Here is a 24,030-nt window from a genome sequence, read left to right as displayed (position 1 = left end):
GCTTGTAAATAGGGTAAGCACCAGATAGCCACATCTTATGTTTGTTTACGAACAGACTACTAATGAATTTTCAGGAAATCCTGTTATGAGCTTCACATCTTTAACTATATTGTATAAATAATATCCACCAAGTTATTAAAAATATAAATTCCAGGTCCAACTTTCATATATAGTACAGGTTAACGGTCTCATATTTATTTGGCAGTATTACTTTTAAGGCTTTTTATGTCATTTTATTTTCATCTTAGTAACATGATTTGAGGAAAAGATACCTGAAAATGGTAAACATAATGTACTAGATCTCCAAAACCAGGGGATCTAATACACCACCTGAAGGTTCACATTATCCTGCATCAAAAAACACACGTGCACATAATAATGGAAGTCCATGTTGGTCTTATAAACATGCCCAACTGTCCATATGTTAATTTGAAGATCAACTGACAAAAGACAATTGGCATCCTCAAAGCTAGTATTTCTCCATTTTAACGTACACTTCCCGTAAACCTTGTTGATTCCTCTGGTGATTTTGTAGATTTACTAAGCAACAAGTTAAAAAATGGCCATATGCGTGTCAGCAGTGAAGTTTTGTACACCCATGTCGACCCAGACAGTTGAAGAGAAGAACTGCTCTCTTCCTCTTGGATTAAAACAAGTACTTAAAAATAAGATCCCACTTCCTCCTCGTCCTGAGATGAAACACGGCATTCAGGTTTTTTTTGTCCTTTCAATTGAATAGTAACTTAACACGTATCTCATCTTAACAGGGAGTTTCTATAGAGTTTAGAGTTTGCATATGGTGCTCCAAGGCTGCTTGTGGCAGGTTAGGTGTAACTGCCAGAAAAATTAATGAGATTCATTACTTGGCAGTTGGGAAGGAGTATGAAAATATAGTGCGGGAGGAACAGCAAAAGCTAAATGGCGTTCATAACTCATTTTGATTCATATAGGAATAAGCCATGAATAATCCATGGACAGTGTTGTGGAGTTTAATAGCTTTGGCCCTGAAACACTCTTTAGGTTTTCTGTAAAGGAACAGTGATTATTAAACGGTATCATGGAATATACTCACCACTAACTCTATTGTAATATAGCGCCTGAACAAAGGAGAAGCATAGCGTTTTTGTGTGGCTTTACTGGGATCAAGCTCTAGGAGATGAATAACATATGCATTGTCTCTCTAACAAACACACACACACACACACACACACACACACACACACACACACACACACAGACTTCCTGAGTAACAACTAACTCATTTGAATGAGTACAGTGTGTAGTATCTCTCTCTTTCTCACTTTTCCCCAAAGGAGTACTTTGCTTTTGTCTCACTGTAGTTTCATGACTGATGATGTGACAATAAGGGGGGGGAGGGCGGATGAGGCTGACTTTAAATGTTTAATATTCGTCAGCATGCACGCAACCTTCGATCACGCCATCTGTATGACACTTGTTCTGGACGGGGAGGGGTAAGGGTGAGGATGACAAAGAAAGAGACAGAGACAGAGAGGGAGAGGTGGAGAGATGAAACCTTGAGGTGGGGAAAGAGAAGTTAGCTTGGGAAAGGAGTGAAAACAATGAAAAGAGCACATCCAATCAAGAAAGAGGAGCGACCGCTTAGGGCAATTGTATTGTAAGCAAAGTGTTTGATGCTTGTTGACAGCTGTATCTGTGAGGGGGAGAGAGTATGTGTGTGTGCGTGTGTGTGTGCAAACCAAGACCTATAATCCTAGACCATGCAAGGTTGCGTGACCGTTCATACCCCACTCTTTACTGCTCCGCACACCATTTGCCCTAATTGGTCACACCCACTCTCTGTCTTTCTCACACACACTAATACACACTCACACAGGCAGATGCACCAATGCATAGACACAACAGTGTCCGCATCTCCTCTCCCCATATCCCCCGGTGACAATGAGGAGAATCCTTGAGGGTATATCCCAGACACGCATGCACAAACACATATGCATGCACATTATTATGCACATATACACACACCCTACTAAGCATATGGAAGACAGTCACGCAATCCCCCGCCCGTAACCCTTACAACCTTGCCACTTCTTCCTCCCTGACTACAATTAGCAAATGAACAATAAACAGCACCTTGCCTTATTGCTTACTGTCTTTAGCTGTGTGTGTGTGTAGCCGCTAAAACAGTAGTTTCCAACCTTTTTGGACTGATGTATCCCTAAAGCCATGTCAGACGAACTCAAGTACCTCTTCAAACCACCCTTCGTGTTCCATATTCATTTCAAATTACTTTAAATTGGATGCTATTTAACACTATTCACTGTACACAAGTGGATTGTTACAACAATTATTACTTTAAGCTATTTATTCTAAAAGGTATTTCTAACTTTATGAATGAGCTAGGCTAAACCGTTTATCCATTAGGCTACTTTTTTACTAACTATTTCCTACTAAGGCTAAGTTATTTCAACTGTTTATCAATTCCTATTATCTATTTCAAATAATCATCCATTACTTTTAATTAAACTTCTAATTAAAAAAAACATTTATCCACTATACAGTACATTAACTACTTAAACTACTCATTACTTTAACTGTTTAGTCTTCTTTGCTAGCTTGTTAACTAGACTACTTTCCAATCCCTCTCAATTGCTAGCATTTGCTTACATGTTCACCTTTTACAGCAGACTTCAATAGTGCCATAAGGATATTTAAACTATTTATCCACTATACAGTACAATAACTTAACTATTTAAACTGTTTACTCATTACTTTAAGCTGACTCTATGGTCTTATTTGCTAGCTTGCTAACTAGGCCTATTTTTTAGTCACTCTCAATCACTATCACCAGCTGACATCAATGGGCCCATATGGATATTTCAACTATTTATCTACTATAGCCTCTAATACATTTAGCCTACCTAACTATTCAGACTATTCATCTATTACTTTTAGCTAACCACTGTATTTGGTCTTCTTTTCGAGCTTTCTAACTACTTTCGAATCACTCACAAATGCTAGTCCTACATGTTCACGTTTAGCAGCTGACTTCAACCAGCCCAGATGGATATTGAATATTCTTTTATTGATTAAAATGTGGACATTAAGTATAATAAGAGTTGTAATTCTTATTTTGTCAAATAAATTGACTTTAAAGTACCTCCTGGCAACTGCAGAGCCACCTCCTGGTGTACAAGTAGGCCTATCCCTGGTTGGTTATGACTGCACAAAAAAAATTAGGTGAAAGAAAGCAGTCGAATAAGAACTCATTCACAGATATTTTTCAGACAGTGGGACATAAAAATGAACTGATTAAAGTGATGCTATGCAGTGAGATGCAGTGTTAAAATGAAATGTTTTATGCATGTGCCCAGGGGCGACTAGCCAGTTGAAAGGTTACTGAGTGCAACCTGGTGATTCATAAACTAGATATGCAGGCCGCAGCTGACCATGAGTCATACACACATGCACGCACATACGCAACACACAGGCAAGCAAGCGCTTTCACTCCCACTGATACACAAAGTGGTTTACAAGAATTTCTCCAGAAAGCCTCTAATTGAAACTTAACTACTGTGTACCTCAAGTCTTCATGCATCCAGACATACATATAGGATATTATTATAACGCAGTCCCGGGGCCAGCAAACATGGTCAGAACCAACAAGCGGATGCTCTAATAATTTCCATGTGAGATTAGAAGGAGAGTAGAGTGAGATTAGGGAGCCACTGCCAGCACTGATTTTATTGGGTTGAGTTCATGCTCCAGTTGACTGATTAATCTGTGAGGGTTACACAAGGATAGATGCTCAAGCTGTCTCTTTTGCTGGCGTATGCTTCTACCTACTGGTAACAACTGCACACTGCAGCTGTGAAAGACTTTTTAAACCACATCTAATGGCATGTAGCCATGGCTAAAATTTACATAGAAAAATGGAAGCAGCTGCAACAGAACAGCATGATTCTCTATCCTAGTTTACTTGATCTGGACAGTAGATAATATCCAGATCTGTAAGCAAAATCTAGCTCAAGTAATCATTATTGGACCCGAGTGCTGAGTTACAAAGTGTAAGAACAGAGATGTTTATTTAAAACTTCAGCCAAACCCACAAGCATTCCTTTATCTAATTACCAACATTTTCATTCCTCTTACTCATCACTAGAATCTGCAGTGTGCCTTGAATATGTCTAGGAGTTTAAGGTTTTGACAACCTGTGGTCGACAGAAAGTCAAATCGCCAAGCTATTTAAACTATCAGATGTTCCTATGTACAAATATTTGACATTACTGGGTTCCTTTATGATCAAATTACCAACCAACATTCAACATTTCAATATAGCAACATTTTGCCATGAATGTTAGTACCTCGAATCACACCAAAGAGCATCTCTGTGCATCGGTGAGGTCTAAATTCAGCTGGCATTTCTTCACAGTGATTCATCAACATAATGTGCAGAGCAATGAGCCTAATACTTTACAGTATTTTGCGCCAAACTAAGAAAACATTCCTAACTCATTAGACTAATGTGCAGGCCGGGTCCTATTTATCCTAGTCAGGTCACAGACTTGACATGATTTAGATTAGATCATTTCCCTGATCTTTCGAAAGTCAAATCTGAATCATGCATCAAAATCCCTGCAACAAGTTTTGGAAGTGAGAATAACATGAGAAGGTTGAATACCGCCTACACACAATCTGAACATTTCTCCCTCTGGAATGAGAAAGATTTTCCCATCCTCAAGATGTGACAATGCCAACCAAAAGCTCTGTGTAAATATTTTGGTCCAGAGCTGTTTAACATCATAGTTGTGGGTGTGGGTGGACTGTGTGATCTCTGATCTACAGCAGGTATTTTGCTCTTGACGGCATATGGAAAAATTGAAAAACATCTGTGTGGCGTGGTCACAGGTGGAACAGACTTCAAAGTTTCAACCCAGAGAAAACAGTGCAGCAGCAGTTTTCTGCCCTATGTGAGTCATTGAGGATTAGTGTTTAACCAATGGGTTTAACTCAGAGTGACTGGAGATTCAATTGTGGTTTTGTCACTCAAGAAATAGCCCTGTATGAATCTGCTTTGTGCAAAGAGTGAATGGGCGGCATGAGAATGTGAATAAGTATGAGGGAGACTTGAAATTTACCAAAATACATACTTTATTATTTAACTTGCATCCCCAGTTTATCATCTGTATTAGTTAAAACTACTGAATGTCATTCAACCTTCAGTCTCTGTGGAGTTTGTGTTGGTTTGTAATGGGCTACGATCTGAATCAAGATGGAGGAATTGATGATCAAGAAGAGCAAACCAGCAAGCCAGATCAACAGGAAGGTGTTGTAGCCTTCAAACTCCAGGAAGTAGGCTGGACCCAACCAAATACCCTAACAGTGGAGAGAAAATATAATTGTTTCAGTGCTACATTTAAAACGTTGCAGAACAACTTCAGTTAATCTATTGTTTTTATGTTGTGAATAGAAGAATCATACAGGTACCACTGACAGACGCCAAACAGCATGCAACACTGTCTGGTAGGCATCAATGCATCTACCACTTGAGATACTAAAGAAGTTAGATTTAATTGCATCATAATGTGATTAATTAAATTACCTGTCCAGCAAACCAGAGGAGCAGCAGTCCCACTCCCTGTTTTAGTGACAGACTCAGGTGAGGAAGGACCAGAGGGAGTAGACACAGGTACCACAGGAAGTACTACCAAAGGATAACAAGCAACATAGTTAAAAGCTGTGTGAGGAGTGTGAGCTAAGGCTAGAGTATAGTACTGTACACATGCATTAAAGTTCACAGTGATTGTGGCTGGAGGACGTAATAAATGGACGGGATCCAATTCAATACCCAAACTAGCTGTCAAACTTCGGGTGGAGTACTTAAATGAAAGTCTCCCTTTTTCACAGATAACACTAAGAAGTAACACACAACCCTGTGGAATGAAGTGAAACTGTAAAGCCTAAAAATTGTGGAAACTTTTTTTTTCCGTTCACTAAGAAAATACAGTGTCTCTTCTTAATTGGATCAAAACAACCACCACTTTTCTTTTTACAGGTCATCTCAATCCTCATCTCAATCCTAAATGCAAGACAATGCATTTAGGATCTCTGCTGTTGTTGGTGCTTTATGTACCTGTGAAGTGCAGACTTTGTTGAAAGAGACAAAGATGGCGGTGTGCAGGAAACAGCAGAAAGCCAGGTCAGAGTGAAAGGCCCATGATGCCACCAACAGCAGGATGAGCTGTGGCAGGAATGCTGCCAGGCCAAGCCACTGGCTCCACCTGCTGTCTGCACCAACAAAGGACAAAAGAATTTGACCATCCTTAGAAACCCACACCATATTCTTTAAATTTACATTCCCCAGTACCACATTATAACTGATGAAAAAAACAAGCAAATTATCGGTGCTGACAAAAAGCAATGTATGTCGGTCTACAGCAACGTATCACACTAAGAGGTTACGAAAGGCTGAATGGGTGAGTACCTGCAGTAAGGTAGAGCATGTAAAAATATGGAGAGAAATTGTGTCTGATGTCCCTTCTGGTCAGATGGTACAAGTAGGTCTCATGAAGGAACTCCCAACCATACCTGACGACACAGGAGAGGAGTCACGATGATTCGAGCATTTCCATTCAAAATTATTCAAAAGTTTTTCTTTGGATAAAAGACAATGTAGAGGGGCTATTCAAAAATACATAAAATAAATCAGACATTTCAAACACCTGGCTCCATGTTTTTCTAATCACTTTACAAGGGCATAGTTTTAATATATCTCAAATAGTCAGAGAAACTAAGTTGTTAATTTCATTTGAAGAGCCAGATTTCACTGCTGCCAAATGGTCGATCATCTTCAAAGTAACATTTGGCATCTGTTTTTTGCTATTAATATCAATAATGAATATCCACATCTAGTGTTAACAGATGGATAATTCTTGTATTTTTAAGTTATCTCGAGAAAGACGGGACATGTCTGCATTTTTGCAAAATCTTACTCAATGCTTAAATATAGCTGGGCAGGCTTAAACACTAACTGCAATATTCAATACTTATCAAGCAGAGGCAGCAGAAGCAATAACAGGCAATGAAAACCTTTTTCTGTATGTAATTTCTTTCTTCATCTCACATGTAATAGAAGAGTGCTGTGAGCACACAGAAGACTCCTCCGGCCACACTTGCAAAGAGGAACAGCCTTCGGTTGAGGAAGCTTCCTATAAATCCAATAAAGCTCCTCCACCTCTTTCTGTTCCCATCAGATCTGGTCTCTTGTGTACGCAGGGTTAGCGCGATGGGCAGAGCATATGTAATGGGGTAGATCTTCATGTGGACGGACAGACCATAGAGTATGGCTGCCCACATCAGATGACGAGCTGGAAGAAAAAGGTAAAAAGCAGAGAAGCTGAGTACCTACTTTACTTCACAAATTAGCCATGTATACATCATTCTATAGAGCTTAAATGTACCTTCCATACAAAGTAATGTCCCCAGCACCAGGGCAGCCAGAATTGACTCGGCATTCCCTCGGCTGGATACTCCCATGGGCAGTGGGTTGAGGAGCCACAGAGAAGAAACACGACGTGCAGTCTGAACATAAATCCCCCCAAACACAACTTTATCTGCACTGTACAGGACTAAGTTAATAAAGGTATTTGTAGCTATAGTCAGCAATTATTAATCAACTATCCTCATAAAGGAAAACATACCTCAGAGCGCAGACCTCTCAGACGGAGGATTCTGTAGATGAGCAGTCCTGAGAGCACGTCACACACAATGAAGAGCATCTTTCCAAATACCATGCTGACATAGATGTTAGGGGTGAGCATCCAGGCAAGGAGAGGGGTGTAGCGGTAGGTTGATCTGTTGTAAGGGGACTGCCCCTGTGGAAAGGTGAAAATGATGTATTACAGTACAGAATACTGTAATAATATCAAAACTTAAAGTACTCATTATGCAGCATGGCACCAGTCAGTGTTATATCATCATATCATTATTATTCATTAGCATGCAATAAGCAGTACTTTAATGTTGTAGCTGATATGGGTCGAGCTCATTTTAACTGCGTCATATAATGTTTGTATGTTAACCTGTAACAATATATCATATTATATAAACTGAACAGATGTATTGTACGTAAAACCTTAATGTTAATGGCAACTAGTACCTATAGTAGGGTAGTGGGGTGAAAAATAATTGTATACAAGCTGAGCTTTGTTTCAATGTTTTAAAGGTAACTTAGTGCAGTGACGTTAATTGTAACAATAGCATAGCGAAGCGTTAGTATAATGTGGCAAAATAACAGTTAGAGAAGTTATAATAAGACCTGCTGTTACCTCAGTAATGAACCTCGCAGCATCCGTGAACACATGGTAGTCAATGTCAGTGTACTTCACCACCATATTCCTATCCTGGTAGTCTCCATAAGCGACCAAGGCCAGTCGTATAGCGAAGGAAGCCGTGAAGAGGACATGCTTTTCTGTGAGCTTGCTTATTAGCCTCTCCATCACCAAGCGGGGAGAACCAGATTAGCAGCAGGCAGCACTGGGAGCTAAATTAGCTGGTGTGTCGCCTTCAAACTAGAATACGTTAGCCACATTGTCTGTTTCAGTTTGCCTTAAAGGTTTAGAGATTTCTAGTAATGTTGCCGTCATGTTTTGTTAATAAGCGATTCATCTTTGGCATAAACATACTTCAAAAATGACAGCTAGGAAATAATGCGGAAGTGCGTTTCCTAACATTTTCTTCTTTTTGGACTTGTAGCACTCAAGGCACCATAACATAGATGCATTAGCGCCACCTACTGTGCCGGAGTGAGACCTTACACTTATTAAGTGTCTGGTCTTTAGACATTTGCAGGTGCATTTAATCCCTTTAAACATATTCTTTGGATTATTATTAGACATGCATACTTGGATAGTGTAACAGCCCCAGTCTTAGGGCTTCTGTGTTATTTTCTTTTAAGAGCATGTATTACTCTTGTGCTCTTAGGGAAGAAAGGCCTGAAGAAACAGCACATATATATTTATTCTTCCTCATATAGGATGAAAGAGAGAATTATACTTTTGTTAGTTTGGTTAAACATTAACAACGTATGATAAAGACTTCTCAGAGACAATCACCAGTACTAGTAGCAGCAACACTTGCACAACGATTGATCCAACTGCAGGTAATCCATTTACACACGTAACCAGATCGGAGAAAATGACAATAAAAGGAATTGTTTATAAAAAAAAGGGTCAAACAGTATTTGTGAACCACTCACATATTCTATATTAACTAAATGCACGATAGTACCTTTGCACTTTCCTTGATTGTAGTGTTAATAATCCTCAAGGACATATCTATCTGACAATGTGATTTTACCACATTATCTTCTTTGGTTAACTGAATATATAAAAGATGAAAAGTGCAGAAAATCTTGCACCCATCACATGTTCATATGGTATAAAATTACAGTCGACATCTGTGCTGGTGGTTGAAAAAATGGGCATAATAGACATGTAATAAAGGCAAATTCTCTCAAAGGGTGTAAGACATACCGCAATTTAATGATATAGTTAAACTAGGGTAGTGTCAGCGTGTTCGTTTGTTTGAGTTAAGACATACAACGACGTTCCGTTTAACTATTTATTTAGAATTGTATCATTAAGCAAGCATGATCATGGACCTTTCTCTGTTAGACAAATCACAGTCAGCGGATTGCTGTTACTCTGTAACCCATCGCCCAGAAAAAGGATGCAGATATTCACATTACAATAACAGTTATATTTTTGCTGTTGAGGTGTTGTAACTTCTCATTGGTCAAAAAAGGTGAGGAGGCTGTGGTCTAGACTTTGGCTCTCCTTTCGTTGGTGCACAGGCTGGTCCCAGCCTCTTGGCAACACGATTCCTCCAATCCGTGAAGACATCGCCCTGTGGAAAGACCCTCCCTCATCCTGTTCTCTTCCTGTCTCATCCTGCACTGCTCTGCACCACTTTTAAGTTCCTCTAAGACACACTTGCTATCATTCCACAGACAGATACCGCTCACTACAAGGTCATCATGTGCAGGCAACTTTGTTACAGAGACAAAGGCAGCTGTGTTCTCTCTCTTATCCTGGCTTGTTTCTCCAATGTCTTAACCCTTCATAACATGGGGTCAATTCTTCTGTCAACCTCATCTATCAACAGGGTAAGTACAGTTCTATATGGGGACATCATTAAGTGAACATGTGAAGTAGCATATGACTGGAGGAGAAAAAAAACTATTGTATCTCAACAGTAGGGTATGAGGGTGCAGCAAATAGGGCCATACATGCATTACAGACATGAAGTAAACCATATCCTCAGGATGAGATTATGTGCAAAAGATCAACAGTGCAAGAATGTTATGTTCAAGAAGGCACAGGATAAACACAGAATCACTCATAAGAAGTGATGCAGACAAGAAGCCAAAGTTCAGAAAATCACAAATCTTTCTGGTTTTGAAAATATAGGATGGAGACTCAGGGTGTGACTAGCTATAGCGAACTCTAGAGTAGTGATCCTCTCGACATTTTTCTTGTGATACATACAGTGCTCACTCAGGGGAGCAGTATCGGCCAGCAAAGAGAATGCTCATGGAGGGGTTATGCCTGATGAAGAAGAGGAAGGGGTGGTCTGCGATGAAGGTGGCTGAAGACATCATGCCACGGTAATCCATGTAGGTGGCAATGGCAGCAGCAGCAGCCTCAGTTCCCTCTTCGTTGACCTCCACAAAGGCCTTGTGGACGACTTTTGACAGGACCAGGTCATTGGCGGGAGACATGCCTGTCAGTAGACGAGATGGATTAAAGAATATTTTAAATAAATATAATGCCTGGGCTCACCCTACACCATAGAAACGCAGAGCACACTGATTTGGAAGAACATCAGTTCTATAGCGATATCTTTTTACATTTTTATGAATATGTCTGATGTGGTCCTACCAGAGAAGTCACTCATTGCAATATCAAAAGCATCCACCATGCCCATGCTGATCAGGAGACTCTTCATGTCATATTTCTCCTCCATCTTGAACCGGGGCAGCCCCACCCGGACCCCAGTTCTATTCATCATGTCTGGGCGAGTCCACTTCACAAAGTTCTTATAAGTAAGCTTCTTCTCCAGCTGGGGGTGGACATAAAATCAATCAGTTTGTCTGGTTCTTGTGTGTTTTCTATATGTGTACAAGTACAAGTGTGTGTGTGTGTGTGTGTGTGTGTGTGTGTGTGTGTGTGTGTGTGTGTGTGTGTGTGTGTGTGTGTGTGTGTGCGCAGAGGGGGGTGGGGGTGTTCCTACCTTCTCCAGACCTGTTGTACTGTCCTCCATGTCATTGGGTAGAAAGATGAGCATGCTGTTTTGTAATTCAGAAAATAAAATGCTCATTAGCTGTGATTCCAATCACAGAAAATAATTGGCAAAAGAGGCCAATTAGAAAAGACACCAAGTTTATTTACCACACCATTTATATTTGTCAAACAGATAGAAGAGAGATTAATTTGACCCAGGATTACCATGGTAACTTTGGAAGAAGTGAGTCATCAGACCACACTTTCTAATCAAGGGGCCAAAACTCCAGCATACTATGAAATAGATGAGCTAAAACTTCAGACTGATCAGGCAACATGACCATAGTGTGGTGTTCCACCAGATGGAGCTCATCTCAAGTTTTGTTCATCAGGATTGCATGGGATGGAGGGGGTTATGCAATAAACTGATGGTGTAGTGCTGGTGATGCAAATCCTGGCAATTACTTGCTATACCTGATGTGAGACTATATAGAGCAGAGACTGAATCACTACAATCTAGGACCTTTTGCCATTTGTTTTCTTCAACCCATTCTAGAGCCATAAAAATGGTATACAGATCAACAGTACATAAACTTATATAATTTGATGTCCGTCTGCATATCTCACTTCCATGACTGGGAACTCCAACCTTAGAACCTCTTTCTGTTATTGGATCCTTTGATCCATCTGCACATGATCTTTGTACTCGCTCACCAGATCTTCACTTTTATTTCTTGCTTTGATTTGAAGTATTTTCATATCGAAGACCAAATTTTCTTGTATCCACATGGGGGTAATGGGCCATACAACAGTTGGACAAAACTCCTTTTCATGCACTCCCAAGTATTTTGCTGCTGCATCTCCTTCTCCTTCTTCGTTCTCTTTTCCCAACTGGCCTGAAACACTCTTTTAGTTGGGTGGTTATCTCCGTGCCCCCTCAGACTTATCCAGTAGTTTACAATGACCTGTTTCTCATGGAGACTCAAAGGCATTTCTCCTGTTTCAACTTGGAGTGCACTTACTGGCGATGTTCTCACTGCACCAAAACACACTCTCAAAGCCTGAGCCTGTATTACATCCACTCTCTCAAGCACAGATTTAGCTGCTGATCGATATACCACACTCCCATAATCTAGTCTTGATCTCATCAGAGCTACATATATATATACAGTATATATATTTCAGTGATGCAGTATCAGCTCCCCATTCAACTCCCGCAACACATCTCATAATATTTATCACTTATTACACTTATCCTCCTCATTTCTAATATGCTCTCTCCATGTTAATCTGGGATCAAAATACATTCCCAAAAATCGTACACTATTAACTCTCTCTGAGTTACTTCCATTCAATTTCAGATTATGACCTTCCCTGATTTTCTTCCCTGTAAAGAACTTTTGTTTTCTTAAATCCCCATTTTGTGCCCCACATTTCAACATGCTGAATCCCATCTTGTATATTTTTTAACTATGTTCCATATTTCTCCCTCTTTTCCACAGAGCCCCATCATCTGCAAACAGCGATTTTCCTATATCCATTGGCAAATTTACAAATCATTTATCATCACAGAAAACAAGGTGTGACTTCTAACACTCCCCTGAGGTGTTCCAATCTCTACAACATGTTTATTTGACCGTTCTAATCCTATTTTAACCTGGATGGATCTTGCATTTAGAAAGTTTATAATCTATAAACCTCTTCTCCAAGAAATATGTTAACCTCTCATTGACCATACACTCCACCAATTGACATATATGTGACATCAAAGCAATAGGCCTGTAGTTTTCTGGTTTATTATCATCCTTCCCATGTTTCCTTATTGGAATAATTATTGCCTCCATCTCCCTGGGATTCTTCTTTCTTCCCGCACTTTATTAAATACCATCAGCAACTTTTTTAGTCACTCTATACTTACATTTTTCAAAATGATATAGCATATTTCATCTTTCCCTGGTGCAGTCTTCCCAGTTGAAGTCACCATTGTAAATTGGACATTTTGTTCATCCTCAGCACTTTCAACTGCAGGTAATACATTTACACACGTAACCAGATCGGAGAAAATGTCAATTAAAGGAATAGTTGAAAAAATAAAATGTGACAAACAGTATTTGCAAACCACTCATGTTTATTCAATATGTAAAAGCATAAACTCATGAAAATATCAGTTAAAACTTCAAAGATCTTGTTATATGTTCTATATGAACTAAATGCATGATAGTACTTTTGCACTTTGCTTGATTGTAGTTTTACAGTTTTTCTCAGTCGCTTTGGTGCTTTTCTCACATCACTATTAACATTTGCACAGCAGTTAGTGCATTTCTCAAAACAATTAGTGCAAACTGCAAAACCTAGTGGATAACCTGCAAAAGCACGTCACTTGCTCAAAATGGATAGTCCATTCCTCAAAAGCAAGTATTCATGTCAATGAAACTGCCAGTGTCATCAAAATGAGAAGTCTTGACACCATCGTTTATGAACAAGGTAGTCAAATGGCTTTGTCATGTTTTCATTATGACAGTTTATCTCAGTGTTTTCCAATGCAATTGTGAGGCCGTTGCCATTGTGAGGCCGTGATTGACAACATGGTCCACAACTGTAGCCCTAATTTCATTAGGAATCTGCCTATGTATTTGGCCTCTTCTCCCTCTTCCCCTGTTTTGTCCCCTTCCCCTTCCTCCCCGCATCCTCAACCCTCTTCCACGATGCTGACCTTCCATTTCTGTGTCACAGAATTGTAGAAATGGTACACACTATGTCCTGCTCGGTTCATATATGCTTGCCAAGTGAAGGTTCATGGGATTCATCCCTGAGTGACTGTGAACAAGTGGCTTGTCATTGGTTACAACTAATACTTCACACACCTCCTCGTGAGTGAAAGCTGAAGTTCACCTGAGAGCAATTGTTCAATTTAGGAGACATTTCCAGGAAAAAATGATAAAGAAAGGTATAAAATTTGCTTGACAGAAATTGATAACTAGTTCAACAATTTTGTATGTAATGACTCAAGCAATGAAATGAAGACTATTAGTTTTATTGGGAATGACTATTCAGCATCCATAAGTATAGTTCATTTTGACTGACATGACATAAGCAAATGATAATGTTATAAAACAGCAGAGAATTGTATGAAAGCAACTGATACATGTCCAAAAGCATTTGCAATTTGTTCAGAGGAAGGAGAAATTGCTACTATGATGTGCACACATGACTAAATGTTGTGGAGGTTGAACTAATAGTTATGAGAATTTTCATTCTGATCTGAGAAAAGCACCAAAGCAACTGAGAAAAACTGTAATAATCCTCAAGGACATATCTATCTGACAATGTGATTTTATCACATTATCTTCTTTGGTTAACTGAATATATAAAAGATGAAAAGTGCAGAGAATCTTGCACCCATCACATGTTTATATGGTATAAAATTACAGTCAACATCTGTGCTGGTAGTTGAAAAAACAGGCATAATAGACATGTAATAAAGGCAAATTCTCTCATAGGCTATGAGGTATAAGATAAGACATACCAGAATTTAATGATATAGTTAAACTAGGGTAGGGTATGAGGGTGCAGCAAATAGGGCCATACATGCATTACAGACATGAAGTAAACCATATCCTCAGGATGAGATTATGTGCAAAAGATCAACATTGCAAGAACGCTATGTTCAAGAAGGCACAGGATAAACACAGAATCACTCATAAGAAGTGATGCAGACAAGAAGCCAAAGTTCAGAAAATCACACATCTTTCTGGTTTTGAAAATATAGGATGGAGACTCAGGGTGTGACTAGCTATAGGGAACTCTAGAGTAGTGATCCTCTCAGCATTTTTCTTGTGATACATACAGTGCTCACTCAGGGGAGCAGTATCGGCCAGCAAAGAGAATGCTCATGGAGGGGTTATGCCTGATGAAGAAGAGGAAGGGGTGGTCTGCGATGAAGGTGGGTGGACGCATGGCACAGCGCAGCATCATGATGGCGGCAGTGGCTGCAGCAGCCTCAGTTCCCTCTTCGTTGACCTCCACAAAGGCCTTGTGGACGACTTTTGACAGGACCAGGTCATTGGCGGGTGACATACCTGTTAGCAGAAGAGGTGGATTAAAGAATATTTTAAATAAATATAATGCCTGGGCTCACCCTACACCATAGAAACGCAGAGCATATTGATTTGGAAGAACATCTGTTCTATACTGATATCTTTTTACATTTTAATGAATATGTCTGATGTGGTCCTACCAGAGAAGTCACTCATTGCAATATCAAAAGCATCCACCATGCCCATGCTGATCAGGAGACTCTTCATGTCATATTTCTCCTCCATCTTGAACCGGGGCAGCCCCACCTGGACCTCAATTTCATCCATCATGTCTGGACGAGTCCACTCCACAAAGTTCTCATAGGTAAGCTCCTTCTCCAGCTGGGGGTGGACATAAAATCAATCAGTTTGTCTGTGTCTTGTGTGTTTTCTATATGTGTACAAGTACAAGTGTGTGTGTGTGTGTGTGTGTGTGTGTGTGTGTGTGTGTGTGTGTGTGTGTGTGTGTGTGTGTGTGTGTGTGTGCGCAGAGGGGGGTGGGGGTGTTCCTACCTTCTCCAGACCTGTTGTACTGTCCTCCATGTCATTGGGTAGAAAGATGAGCATGCTGAGCTCCTTTCCTTTGTATGGCATCTCTAGGATCTGTTCAACAGGTTTAGGACATTACAGCAAATATACAGCATATACAGGTCAACTGTTTGGTTATCCTTTGTTTTAACAAGATAATGTATTGGATCACATGCAACAATAAAAACCCTTGTTAAGTGATAGCTTCATGATTAAGGTAACTTTAAGTCACCTCATTAACAAGGGGAATATATGATTGGTTCAATGGTCCCAGTTGGTTGATGGACTGACAGAAATATTAGCTGACATACTGCAGTAATGGATTAATTAACTGAATAGCTTGATTACCTGGCAGTTGGCTTCAGGGATGAAGGTTAAAGGGAACTTAGTTTTCTGGTGCATCATCTTCACTGGTTTGGTGTCATTCTGTAATCAAACAGAAAAATACAAAACACCAGTTGAAGTCTTGTATACAACAAAACTCACTACAAATTATCCAGTCGGTGAGAAATGGTGGTGAGCTGAAAAAGAAATGAAGAAAGGTGAAAATTTAATCAAAAGCTAAGACCCAGGTGACTTTCAAAAGGTAAGCGCAGGTGACTTTGTAGGATATTGGTGAAACCTGGACTTAGATTCATTAAGTGAGGAGTGAAAACACTGTCATGGCACGGCCAGGTTGCCCTACATCTTGCAGTGTGCAGGTTGCTAGTTGTTCACTAACAAGTTCCCCATAACAACTTGAAAAGCTGACACAGTATGGAGGCTTGCTGTTAAGTTTGTTTTTCAGTGTTTCTGGGTTTTTTCTGTCTGACGGCACTAACTACAAATCACTTAATGCAGATTCAGGGTTTTGTTGACCAGTTCAAAGCTGACTAAATGGTATATGCTATGCTATACAATAATTTTAAAACTCCATATTTTCTAACTTTAACTGACTTTTGTCAATCACTGTAACCATACTTAATGTTTTCTTTGAGCAGTGTTACCTTGTTGATTCTAAACTTAGCATCATGTGTGGCATCCTCCTTAAACTTTTTGTTCCAGTTGCCTTTGAAGTAGATGGCATTGACCAGCACCAGCCTGGTCATGCTGTCCAACACACCCTGGGCCAGCAAATCCCTAATTTTACCTAGAAGACAAAATGAAACAATATATGATATGATTTCACTCAACTGAAAGCATGTAATGTGTTGAAAAATGGTACACTCAATTGCCATGTTTCCCTGACATAGAATGAAGTTCAATCAAAAATGAGACTGACATTACTGAGTGTGCTTAACATTAATATGGTGCTCCTCCAGTGAAATATCAGTTTACAATGTTTGACCGGTGTTATAATAATTGCATTGGATGAAGGAGACATGAGTGTCTATTAACATATTGATAGGTGTGTATGTTAATGTGTATGAACCACCTTGTGTCTTATCCTCCACCCAGGTGTTTATGTTGAGCCTTGCCGCCTCAAAGCTGGTTATGAAGTCAACAGACTCCAGCTCTGCGTTGTAGTGCTTCCTGGTGTCTCCTAAGAAATGCTGGAACCATCAACAACACATTTACTGATTGTGATCGCCCAAAACAATAAATCATTTATTAGTTAGTAAGTTTATTTAGTAAGTAGAATTAAAGGTCATTACAGCTAGAATATTTTCACAACCACTACTTTCCTTGCATCTATATTGGCCTGCTGCCGACTCACTCATTCATCATTCCTTCAGCTCAAATATTCTTGTCTATGTATCTCATTCACTCCGGCCTAGAAATATGTTAACACAACCACACCTACTCATGAAGATAAAATACACACACCTCAACAAACTGGTATGACTGCTCCCCGTACAGTCTGTTGGCCACACTGAGGGAATACGGAGCGTCTGCCTTGTTGAGTTCGCCCAGCAGCTGTGCAAAACTGCGGTGGACATCATCCTGAACATCATGGGTTTTCAGGCACTGTGGATGAAGAAGTCAAGGGTTAAATAGATGCACTGAGAAAGAAACACACCAGTCTGTTATAAACAGTTTATTAGACCAGCGTGGCGATCATTTTGCCTATTAAGAGATGAGACTACAAAACTAGCAAGGTTTTATTTGTAGATTGTTGACTTTGGTGCTCCATGCTATGCATTTGTATACACTATGTTGAATGATTGTGGGTCACTCAAGTCACTCACCTAAGATACCTAAAGGGACAGTTCACGCCAAAATCAAAAATACAGCTTTTTCCTTTTACCTGTTGTGCTATTTATCCATCTATGGGGTCTGTGGGTCATCTTGAGTAAACAGGTCATGGTTTCTGGTATGAGACATTACTGTTTTGACAACCACTGCTGATTACCATCTAGTTACAAAACTCATCAAATCAGACCAAAACAATCTAGACGGAGAGGAAGAATATGCATTTTTGATGTTGGGGTGAACTGTCCCTTTAAGTTACAGGTTTTCAGTAACCATTTCTCTTCATATACTGTACAAATTGCCCAGCATCCCAACAAAGACTGTAAAAATGAAAAAGGGGTTAGGGTTACACATGGAAAAAGTAGAGGGACCACTTTAACACCTTGAACACCAACTTTAAAGAACCCATGGAAACGCCTTCACAAGCTTTGACCAGCATGTCCAGAAACACTCAGATGAAGACACATGCCAACCCTCCACCATGTTGTTATTTACACTGTCATCTTGAAAAACAGAATTCAGGATGCTTTGGCATCAGCAAAACATAAACCATTATCATCTGCCGACAGCCATAATGACATTTGCAAGATTTGGCATTATCCACATACAAGAGTGTTATCAGAGTAATACCCTGGTATAAAGCATATATACAAAAGGAAACAGCATTATGTGTGTACTCTCTTGTCATTAAGGCATTTTGTTGTCATAATTTCAAACTTTTGACAGTTGAGTCTAATCACACTGATGTTTCCAGCAGCTGCTTTTAAGAGATAAAAGCACACCAGGAAGAAACCATAAAAAGAAAAGCCAGGGCTACATTCATGTGTAATATGTATCACCATGGGTTTTTTGAGTTGTTGGACACACACATTTACCATTCAGAAAACAGCATATAACTCAGGCTGCTCTCTTGCATTGCTGTTTTTTTCTCCATATTCAGTCCAGGAGGACAGCAGCAGATTAAAGATCAGCAACAGTGAAAACGAGTGTGAAATTCTCCCTGGAAGCAGTGGCTCTTTGTCTCTAAGGATCTCCTCACAAGATGACACCACCCAAGCAGACCCAGATAGTTAGTAAAAATGCCTTCAGTTAATTCATCACTCCTGTACTAGTGGCTTTGTTACCATCTTCAGCAGGTGCTGTGGTATTTTGGACTGGACTTGCTGCAACATCTGCATCTCTTGTGGTCCTGCATGCTGCACCTTCTCTGCCTCAGTGAAGCAGAGGACCTAAGGGTACAACTGGGAGTGTTACCTGTCAAGTTAGACATCATGTGTCTCTGGTTGTATACATGAAGTATGAAGTCATCCTAGCGGTGATGTGTGGGTTGAGTCATATTCTGCAGGCCTCATACAGTATAGTACCCTTAGATTTGGAAGATGGATCAGAATCAAGGCAATTTGAATGCTGATCTGAGAGAAGTGCGTAAAATCATAGTTTTGTTCAGTAAAATAGAATTGTGGGACAAACCCATCAATAGCTACACGACAGACAGAGATGATGATTGTAGTGACATATAATATTACAATACATGGTTTGTATTAAGTCCAAAGACCATCACCAAACTGAAAGTAATCACTTGTGAATTTATAACTTTCCTTCCTACAGCTGCTGAATTATACTGAATGGAAAACTGGTGAGAGTAATTGCGTTGGCATCTTCAGTCATGGCTCTTTGTCACATTTCTCTCTGCGTGATGGTGAGGAGCTGAAGAGTAACCACAACCAACAATGTTGTCAGGGTGTATCCACCACACCCTGCATATGCTTCTAAGTTGCTGGATCAAGGTAAGAACTTTAACCTATGGACTTGAGCAAACAAGATTTCCAGCTGCTGGTAAGTGGCTCTTTGAGATTTCCCTTCCCAAAAGAATCCATTGCAGGTAACTGATTTATGTGGCATATAATGTTTTATAAAGGCATTTTGTTGTTGCACCTTTTTGATAAATTAGAGCATTGATTGTGAGCCTGCATTGTCTACACCAGTGATTCCTACACATGCACATTTCTCATTCCCATCAACAGACTGTGGTATCTGTTGGCCAGTTGGTTAAAGAACAAGTTAAAAGAAAGCAGTTCACGCAGCTGGACTTTCTGGTAACTGGCTGCTAAAAAATCCTCACAGCAGCCATATGTTACTGTCACCGCTGAGCTCTTTCATGTGCGCACAATCACACACCTACCCTTGCTCACAAAGACATGCATTCACACAGTTCTATCGTCACAACTCATGACACAAGCAGGATCACTCTGTTATGTTTGACCCACACAATCAGAACAACGTCTTAGAAAAATACAATGGTGTGGATTTTTGTCTTTGTGATACTGCTGGTGTAGCTGGGTGTGTCCCTCTTACTGTGTAATTTAACAGAAACTGTGTCTGGTAACTTACACAGTATAGTAAGTTTATCATAGACTCAACTTTAAAACGATCATGGATCCATGACCCATTCCCTCTGCTGCCTCCCCCTACTTTGGTTATTGGTACAGCTCAGGTGCAGTTTAACTGCAGTCATCTGACTCAAAGCTGAACGCTTCTGCAACAATTTTACCACTTTCTGGAACAAACCCAGCCTTTACACAAGAGAGGTTGTGTCACACCTGCTTGTTATAACCAATGCACTGTCATGAAAGGCACTGCATGCCACTGTATATATATAAAACACCAACTTTGTCCCTGACCCTGTCAAATAGCCAGGTAATAATACTGCTGTTATTGCATCTGATTAAAGAAGGGCATAAAAAGAAGAAAATACAAAAATGACTGGTAATAGCTGCTATTTTTTGCACTCTGTCTTAACATAAAGCATCATTATGAAAATCAACCTGCACATGCTGTGAATAACTTATCAATACTAACTGTCAGCTTGCTTTTCAACCAATTCAATTAGAATCAGAATCAGAACACTTCATTAATCCCCGGGGGGAAATTGTTTTTTTTCCAGATGCTCCGTGCAAAGTAGAAATAGAAATATAGCATGAATGGAAACAAGAGATAAAGATAAAGATATAAATAAAATAGTAAAGTAGACAATAAAATAAAATAATAAAGTAGACAAAAAAATGAAATAATAAAGTAGACAATCTCAAGTGTTCAATGACCACTCCAAGTATTAGATATTACAGATATTTACAGTATTTACAGATATACTGCTTTAAGCAGTTTGTGGTAATAGTAATCGCTTCCAAAGAAGTTTCCTAAGAAACACGTTGGATTTAGTGTGAGGCCCTGCCTCTTTGACATACTCACACTTCAACCAACCTGAACTATCTGGGTGTGTCTTTGTTTTAGCAATCATTCAGGAAAAAAGGCAGTAAATGTTTGTTTTTCACACCATGTTAATTTCGACCTTCATTCCAACTATCTCTACTGAGTATACAGTCTGCTAAACTGAAGAGTGATTTCACTGAGCGCTATAAGAGTATAAACCTGTAACTTAATTATTGTTACCATTAAACATTATAAATACTACTGCATATGCATAATTATCTTATTTTATGTCCTTAAAGCATTGTACTGCTTTTTTTCTTGCTTGTCCTCATATTTCTTAATAGACTGCACAGACTGGGAACTGATAAGGTGCACAAATGACTTTACCTAGATCTTTATTGCCTTTACACTTCCATGTTATATATAACGTTTCTATAGTAACACCACACACAGCTGCCCCCCATAAAACTTAGTCAGAGTCTGAACAGGACAGACTTTGTCATTCTTGCTGATACTGAAAGAAAAATCTGGTGATTCATACTGAATGAGGGCCTGCAGTACTACTTTCTGCCCTTCATTTCTGTATATTTTAACCTCTTCAGTGTTGCTTTAAATGGTACCAGAGACATTTATATCATCATTTTGTGTGTGTGTGTGTGTGTGTGTGTGTGTGTGTGTGTGTTGTACCTCTGACATCTGTGTGGCTGTGTTGCCTCTGGCTCCCAGCATCACCATAGCCAGGGCTGAAGAGATGCTGAAAGGGGAGTAGAAGACATTTGCGGTCTTGTCGTTATCACTCAGCTTTTTGAGCAAAGCCAGCGAGAAGGTGGTGTTGGCCTTGGATAGAGGGGTTGGTGATGCCATTGTGCCTGTAAAGAAGGGAGGGCAGGGCACTAATTATTACATAAATATTTTTAATAACCATTCTAAAATTTCAACTTTTAATAGCACTTTTATCCCTTTATCTGATTAGTATCTCACTTTTTCTCTTTGTGCCATCTCCACTGAAAAGTTGTTTTTTTTTTACACTATATTACACTGATTGTCTCTGAATATTAATACATGACAGACGATATAATAAGAACATTTCTAAACACCTAAGATTCAGTCTTTAGTTCGGCAAACATTAAAAACCAAGCAGGGTTAATTTAATATATCTTCTAAAACAACCTGCTCACCTTCCCTAACCTAATTAGCAATAACAAAGTAAAGTAGTGGTTGTTATGTTATTATTATGAAATTAGCTGCATGATTAATGTTTTTTTTTTGGCTGCAAATTTAGCAACAGATTGTAAATATATTAACAAAATATCACACATCCAAGAAAATATTAAACTTGCGTTTTTTTTAATGAAGTATAGTATAATATATATATAATATAATATATATAGTATATATAGAAAACAACTGAAAGAGTTTGTGTCGCTCTTGGATAACACAAGGGAACTACGTGTCATTCTGAATGAATTACTCATATTACTTTATATTTAAAGTGACATATACTACCACTGAGATACACTTTACATAACGCCTGACTATGAATGAACCAGGTTCAAAGACTGTCAAACCAGGCCTTTCACCTGGAGTAAAACGCCTTTTCTGTGTAACCAGTAAAACTGATTCAAGAACCAGTGTGCTTTTAGCCTGCTTACTGCTGTTACAACAACTGTCAACAAACCTAATAATCAAATCCCTCCGTCACACACTGAATGAGATTCATCATCTACTTACTGACTGACACTTGCCTTGAGGTCCTTCAGAGATCAGGAGTCTTTAGGTCGCTTCTGTTGGAAGCATCAGTTTTATTATTTCCGAGCCGACACGCCCCGAAAACCTTGTGATGAGCTTCCGTGTTCTCCTGTGTCATTGTACGGAAGCCGAGCGGATAAAACTAGCTTGTACTCGCTTTTTTTTCTCGGTTATTGATAGGCTACTGTAATAACAAATTAACCAAAGTTGTGCGGCTTGCAAAGCGTCAAAATGACCAAACACTGATTGGCTTTGTAAATACCGTTAATCAAGCTTCCAGGCATTTTAATAATGTTACTTCCATGATGACTGTTCCAGTCTTACTGTTTTATTGTTAGATACAGTTTTTCTAAGGAAGCCCTGAGGAGTATGTGAGGATATTTTTTCTGTGTTTATGACTTGAGAACTGGTGAAAAAAGTTTTGCCAGGATAGGCTATTTAAGTTCCTTAATTTTTTTCCATCTTTGAAAACGTGATTTTAAAAAAATAAGAAAGGAATAAGGAAAGATTATCCTGGCAAAACTTTTTTCACCAGTTTCGACACAACTTATTGGGCCAAAATTGAGAAAGTTGTGAACTTTATATAACCTTGTTCGATTTGTCTTAACTGGAAATCACAGGCTTAGTCACTTTTGTGAGTGAGTGAGTTTATTTCTGATAATTTCTACAGAAAAAAACTTGCAAAACTGGGAGTTGAAATTGGCTAATCACTGAATCACTGAAAGTACCAGTCACCATGCCGACTTTTTTAACATTGGAGCAACAAAGACTTCACAAGATTTCATCACTCATTCCAAGCACAAGGTCACAGGTTATTCAATCCCAGACAAAGTTAGCTACACATTTTTTACTACTTCAGCAAACAGCTCTGTAAGTCACTATCTTTTTTGGGTCATCACATGAATTATTATCACAATTATTACATGCATGTGTTTACTTGTTGATCAGACATTTGTACTGAAGTGACTGTGGATTAAAAGTGACTGATGCTGCATGTGTATAGGACCTAGATTTCTGTGCTCCTCCACACTTTG

General features: G+C 39.3%; 3 protein-coding genes across 5 annotated transcripts; all 3 read right to left on the bottom strand.

Annotated features, from left to right (window-relative positions):
* Positions 1 to 5,123: 5,123 nt before the first annotated feature.
* pigm (phosphatidylinositol glycan anchor biosynthesis, class M) lies at positions 5,124 to 8,680 on the bottom strand. Its single transcript, XM_073488538.1, has 8 exons — positions 8,307 to 8,680; positions 7,680 to 7,853; positions 7,440 to 7,560; positions 7,103 to 7,346; positions 6,464 to 6,567; positions 6,113 to 6,267; positions 5,582 to 5,683; positions 5,124 to 5,355 (listed from the first exon to the last, which is right to left on the bottom strand). The coding sequence occupies exons 1-8, from the start codon at positions 8,475 to 8,477 to the stop codon at positions 5,188 to 5,190; spliced, it is 1,239 nt and encodes a 412-aa protein (XP_073344639.1). The 5' UTR covers positions 8,478 to 8,680; the 3' UTR covers positions 5,124 to 5,187.
* Positions 8,681 to 10,239: 1,559 nt separating this feature from the next.
* On the bottom strand, positions 10,240 to 11,325 carry LOC141014872 (serpin B6-like). The gene is made up of 3 exons (XM_073488808.1): positions 11,272 to 11,325; positions 10,920 to 11,100; positions 10,240 to 10,761 (listed from the first exon to the last, which is right to left on the bottom strand). The coding sequence occupies exons 1-3, from the start codon at positions 11,323 to 11,325 to the stop codon at positions 10,532 to 10,534; spliced, it is 465 nt and encodes a 154-aa protein (XP_073344909.1). The 3' UTR covers positions 10,240 to 10,531.
* A 2,954-nt stretch (positions 11,326 to 14,279) lies between these two features.
* On the bottom strand, positions 14,280 to 23,080 carry LOC141014457 (leukocyte elastase inhibitor-like). 3 transcript variants are annotated; one of them, XM_073488263.1, is made up of 10 exons: positions 22,979 to 23,058; positions 21,935 to 22,116; positions 19,162 to 19,266; positions 17,672 to 17,812; positions 17,280 to 17,397; positions 16,852 to 16,994; positions 16,214 to 16,291; positions 15,851 to 15,940; positions 15,499 to 15,679; positions 14,280 to 15,340 (listed from the first exon to the last, which is right to left on the bottom strand). In XM_073488263.1, exons 2-10 carry the CDS (start codon positions 22,109 to 22,111, stop codon positions 15,114 to 15,116), a joined length of 1,260 nt encoding a protein of 419 aa, XP_073344364.1. In that variant the 5' UTR covers positions 22,112 to 22,116; positions 22,979 to 23,058; the 3' UTR covers positions 14,280 to 15,113. The 3 variants fall into 3 exon arrangements, with proteins under 3 accessions (XP_073344364.1, XP_073344362.1, XP_073344363.1); XM_073488261.1 differs by lacking the exon at positions 19,162 to 19,266 and having other exon boundaries at positions 22,979 to 23,080; XM_073488262.1 differs by lacking the exon at positions 19,162 to 19,266 and having other exon boundaries at positions 22,993 to 23,061.
* Positions 23,081 to 24,030: the final 950 nt, after the last annotated feature.

The sequence above is a fragment of the Pagrus major genome, chromosome 19, assembly GCF_040436345.1.
Source record: "Pagrus major chromosome 19, Pma_NU_1.0".
NCBI lineage: Eukaryota > Metazoa > Chordata > Actinopteri > Spariformes > Sparidae > Pagrus > Pagrus major.
The sequence above is the reverse complement of the archived record's forward strand: the minus strand, read 5'-3'. Positions and strand labels throughout refer to the sequence as shown.

Excerpts from the sequence above, each read along its gene's own strand:
- pigm (XM_073488538.1), bottom strand. The coding sequence starts at position 8,477 with ATGGAGAGGCTAATAAGCAAGCTCACAGAAAAGCATGTCCTCTTCACG. Across the intron at positions 7,854-8,306 it reads CTGCGAGGTTCATTACTGAG|GGGCAGTCCCCTTACAACAG; the intron begins GTAACAGCAGGT and ends ACCTTTCCACAG. Across the intron at positions 7,347-7,439 it reads GACATTACTTTGTATGGAAG|CTCGTCATCTGATGTGGGCA; the intron begins GTACATTTAAGC and ends TTTTTCTTCCAG.
- LOC141014872 (XM_073488808.1), bottom strand. The coding sequence starts at position 11,325 with ATGCTCATCTTTCTACCCAATGACATGGAGGACAGTACAACAGGTCTG. Across the intron at positions 11,101-11,271 it reads GTACAACAGGTCTGGAGAAG|CTGGAGAAGAAGCTTACTTA; the intron begins GTAGGAACACCC and ends GTCCACCCCCAG. Across the intron at positions 10,762-10,919 it reads TGCAATGAGTGACTTCTCTG|GCATGTCTCCCGCCAATGAC; the intron begins GTAGGACCACAT and ends GTCTACTGACAG.
- LOC141014457 (XM_073488263.1), bottom strand. The coding sequence starts at position 22,111 with ATGGCATCACCAACCCCTCTATCCAAGGCCAACACCACCTTCTCGCTG. Across the intron at positions 17,813-19,161 it reads CACAGCACCTGCTGAAGATG|TGCCTGAAAACCCATGATGT; the intron begins GTAACAAAGCCA and ends CTTCATCCACAG. Across the intron at positions 15,941-16,213 it reads TCCCTGAAGCCAACTGCCAG|ATCCTAGAGATGCCATACAA; the intron begins GTAATCAAGCTA and ends CCTGTTGAACAG.